The sequence below is a fragment of the Myotis davidii genome, unplaced genomic scaffold, assembly GCF_000327345.1.
Source record: "Myotis davidii unplaced genomic scaffold, ASM32734v1 scaffold2100, whole genome shotgun sequence".
In the NCBI taxonomy this organism is placed as follows: Eukaryota; Metazoa; Chordata; class Mammalia; order Chiroptera; family Vespertilionidae; genus Myotis; species Myotis davidii.
Window position 1 is genome coordinate 650,857 of NW_006292458.1, and position 4,282 is coordinate 655,138.

The 4,282-nt window shown below is 53.5% G+C and overlaps 1 protein-coding gene across 3 annotated transcripts in view; it reads left to right on the top strand.

The window, feature by feature from the left end:
• Positions 1-4,282, top strand: part of TEAD2 (TEA domain transcription factor 2) — a 41,996-nt gene that overhangs the window by 33,141 nt on the left and 4,573 nt on the right. For 2 of the 3 annotated variants that reach the window (XM_006765954.2, XM_015565435.1), the window contains exons 8-9: positions 537-685; positions 3,895-4,068. In XM_006765954.2, the coding sequence (XP_006766017.1) occupies positions 537-685; positions 3,895-4,068 (323 nt within the window). Of the gene's footprint in view, positions 1-536; positions 686-3,250; positions 3,425-3,894; positions 4,069-4,282 lie in introns of all 3 variants that reach the window. The other variant, XM_015565436.1, reaches the window with a different exon arrangement.

Genomic DNA, 4,282 nt, shown 5'->3' on the forward strand with positions numbered 1-4,282 from the left:
GCTACTTCATAACTGTAATTTTGCTACTGTTATGAATCGTAAAGGCGACCCCTGTGAAAGGGTCGTTCAACCCCCAAAGGGGTCGCGACCCACAGGTTAAGAACCGCTGGCTTAAATGCTTCCACGTAACAAAAAGTCTGAAGGTGGGCTGCTAACGTGCTGGCTCGGCACCTCAGCGATATCAGGACGAGCGTCTCTCTAGGTCCCCTGGCCTCTCTCTTCCTGTCCCCAGATGACTGTTGTGACTCCAGGCACCATGTCCCAAGCAGGACTTGACCAGAACCAAAAGCTTTCTCCTCCCAAAGTTCTGTCTTTTTCATTCAGGAAGAAACTCCTTCCCAGAAGCCCCCGAGCAGATTTCCCCTAACGTCTCATTGGCCAGGACTGTGTCACATGGCCACCTCTAGCTGGAAGGGAGGCTGGGAAAGTGAGTATTTAGCTTTTTCAGCTTCTAAGTGGAGGCAGGCAAGAGAGAACAGTGCTTGATATATTCCATAAATGTTAGCAATTTTTATTATTTGTTCTTCTCTCTCTAGGGTACGAGCCCCCCCAAGCCCTCTCACCCCCTGCCCTGCCCCCACCTGCTCCGTCACCGCCAGCCTGGCAGGCTCGGGCCCTGGGCACTGCCCGGTTACAGCTGGTGGAATTCTCGGCCTTTGTGGAACCCCCGGATGCAGTTGACTCTGTAAGTCCAATTTTAGGATAGTTGCTGTGGGTGTTTTGGTTATAAGAAGGGAAAGCATAAAGTAGTGTATATATTTAAAATAAGACAAAAACAACAACACACACACAGATTGCTGAGTCTCGCACTCAGAATATCTGATTCAGTAGGTTTAGTGTGGGGCCTGAGAGTTTGAATTTTTTTAAAAAATATTATTTTATTGAGAGGAAGGGAGGAGGAGAGAGAGATGGAAATGTCAATGATGAGAGAGAATCATTGACTGGCTGCCTCCTGCAAACCTCACGTTGGGGATCCAGCCTGCAAACCCGGCATGTGCCCTGACCGGGAATCGAACTGTGATTTCCTGGTTCATAGGTCGACTCTCAACCACTGAGCCATGCCAGCTGGGTGAGAATTTGAATTTAATAAGCTCCCAGATGATGTTGATGCTGCTGGGACCACATTTTGACAACTCTTAGCATAAAGGAATAGGAAGGTCATGAGGTTGTGGGTTGGGAAGGTCAGAGAAACTCTAAGACATCATTTATTCATTCTTCTGAGTGTCTAGTGTGCACCAGGCTTGTGGTGGGTACTGGGAACTTGGGGAAGCAGATCTTGTTTCTAGGCTTGAGCTTTTCCTGGGCTAGGATGGAGACAGATGCCATATTGGCCTGGGCAACACCCAGAAACATCATAGAAGTTTCTCACTCATGTAACATTTCAGCGTGGGTGTTCAACAGCAGCCTCCCACCCAGTGATTCGGGGAATCCAGGCTTTTTCCATTTTGTGGCTCTGCCATTTTCTAGGGCTTCAGAATTTGCTGCTGGATTCTCTGCATCTGGCTGGCAGATGGTGGAAGTGAAGGGCTGTATGGGTCTGGCTTGGAAGTGGCAACTAGCAGGTCTGCTCACATCCCATTGGCCAGAACTTAGTCATGTGATCACATGTAACTGCAGAGGAGTCTGGGAAATGTAGTTTAGCTGTGTGAAAAGTCACTAGTGTTTGTGAACACATTGTCTCTGTCACAGCCACATAAACACCAATTCCTGTATATAGTGGTTTTGGTAAAACCCAAGTCAAATTGGGATAAAACCCTCCCATCTCACTTGGAGCAAAAGCTGAAGTCCTCTCAGTTGCCCACAAAGTTATGAGCCATCTGACCCTCAGTCCTGCTCTGCCCTTACCTCCTGCCCTCTCACCCTTGTTTGCTCAGCTCTGGCCACACTGGCCCCCATGCCCTTTCTCACACACGCCAGCCCACTCCTGCTTCAGGGCCTTTGCATCTGCTGTTCCTGCCGCCTGGAGTGTGCTTTCCCCAGATATCCCCATTCCGTCCCTCCGTTCATTCAGGTTCCGGCTTGATTATCTTCTCAGGTTGGTTTTCCCAAACCACCCTATGGAAAATGCTGGCTGCCTTCACTCTCCACTCCCTTACTATGCTTTATTAGGACTTTTCTCATAGTGTGCATGACTCTCCAAAATTTATATTATCCATAAGATGATTTGAAATTTGTTCTGTCTCTGCCAGTAGACTGTGAGCTCCATGAGGTCAGGGACTTTACCTGGTAGCCCTGGGACCCAGGGTAGTACCTCTACACAACAGATTCTCAATCGATGTCCGAGTATGTGCTAGGATGGGGGAAGCTCAAGCTTTTGTGGGTGTACAGAGGAGTAATTCTGCCTGGAGAGTCAGTGAAGGCTTGCTTCCCTGAGATGACAACATGTGAGTTGGGCTTTGAGGGTTACATAGGAGTTTGCCATGTGCAGAACTGGATGCTTCAGGTACAGAGGTAGAAACAACATTGAGGCTTTCAGAGAAACAAAATAATGACTATGGTGGGAAGCTGATGAGGCTGTGGCTATTTGGACAGGAGCTGGTTCTGGAGGAGCTGGCATTACCAAGCTCAGGGACCCAGACTTTCTCCTGGTGATGGGGCACCTGGAGGTGGTAGAGAGAACCCATCTGCGTATGGTCAGTGGAGGCTTCCAGAAAGAGGCAGATTTGGATGACCTGGAAAGATGGAGGAGGATTTGTGTCAGAAGAAAAAATGGGGAAGATTTCAGGACATGGACAAGAAGTGATAAGAATGGGACCAGAGAGACAGTCTTAATGTGGGCTATGTGGATTCCCATCCACCCATCCCTCCATTGATGGGACATTTATGAACAGCTATTCAAAACATGGCCAGGTTGAGGGGTATGGTCTTTGTCCTGGGGGTGCTGGGGAGCCATGGGAAAATCATGAGCAGGGGAGGTCAAGGGTCAGCTCTGGAGCCATACGACTGATGAACTGGGGAGGAGAGATGGGAGGCTGGGAGGCCAGGCAGGAGGCTGGTGTGACAGTGGGAGAGGACAGGCCTATGAGGATGGAGAGTAGGGGACAGGGCTTGGGGACTGAGGTACTATGGGAATGAAGGGGCAGAAGACAGTGGAGAGATGCCTGGGAGCTGGGCTCAGGGTCTGGGTGGACAGGGCGGAACAGCTAGCAGGAGTTCTGGGGGTGGCGACAGGGTGTGAGGTGGGCTTCGGCAGTGCGGGCCGGGGGTCCAGCCCATCTCCCACTCCTCACCGACGGCTCTTTCTCGCCAGTACCAGAGGCATCTGTTCGTACACATCAGCCAGCACTGCCCGAGCCCTGGAGCTCCCCCGCTCGAGAGCGTGGACGTTCGGCAGATCTATGACAAATTCCCTGAGAAAAAGGGGGGTCTGCGGGAGCTGTACGATCGTGGGCCCCCTCACGCCTTCTTCCTGGTCAAGTTCTGGGTGAGTTCGGCCACCAAAACCAAAAGTGCTCATAAACCCCATGGCCGCCCAGCTCAGGCCTCTGGCGCCACCAGGTCAGCCCGGGCCTTGCCGCTCCTCATGGCTGAGTATCAGCCCCCTTTGCACCAGGGGCTCCAGGGAGTTTGGTCCCCAGGGCGGGATGCAGGGGACCCGTGCAGGGGTAGGAATAGGACTTGGACCCCCCCCCCCCCCTGGGGTGACAGTGGGAGAGGACAGGCCTATGAGGATGGAGAGTAGGGGACAGGGCTTGGGGACTGAGGTACTATGGGAATGAAGGGGCGGAAGAGAGTGGAGAGATGCCTGGGAGCTGGGCTCAGGGTCTGGGTGGACAGGGCGGAACAGCTAGCAGGAGTTCTGGGGGTGGCGACAGGGTGTGAGATGGGCTTCGGCAGTGCGGGCCGGGGGTCCAGCTCATCTCCCACTCCTCACCGACGGCTCTTTCTCCCCAGTACCAGAGGCACCTGTTCGTACACATCAGCCAGCACTGCCCGAGCCCTGGAGCTCCCCCGCTCGAGAGCGTGGACGTTCGGCAGATCTATGACAAATTCCCTGAGAAAAAGGGGGGTCTGCGGGAGCTGTACGATCGTGGGCCCCCTCACGCCTTCTTCCTGGTCAAGTTCTGGGTGAGTTCGGCCACCAAAACCAAAAGTGCTCATAAACCCCATGGCCGCCCAGCTCAGGCCTCTGGCGCCACCAGGTCAGCCCGGGCCTTGCCGCTCCTCATGGCTGAGTATCAGCCCCCTTTGCACCAGGGGCTCCAGGGAGTTTGGTCCCCAGGGCGGGATGCAGGGGACCCGTGCAGGGGTAGGAATAGGACTTGGACCCCCCCCCCCCCCA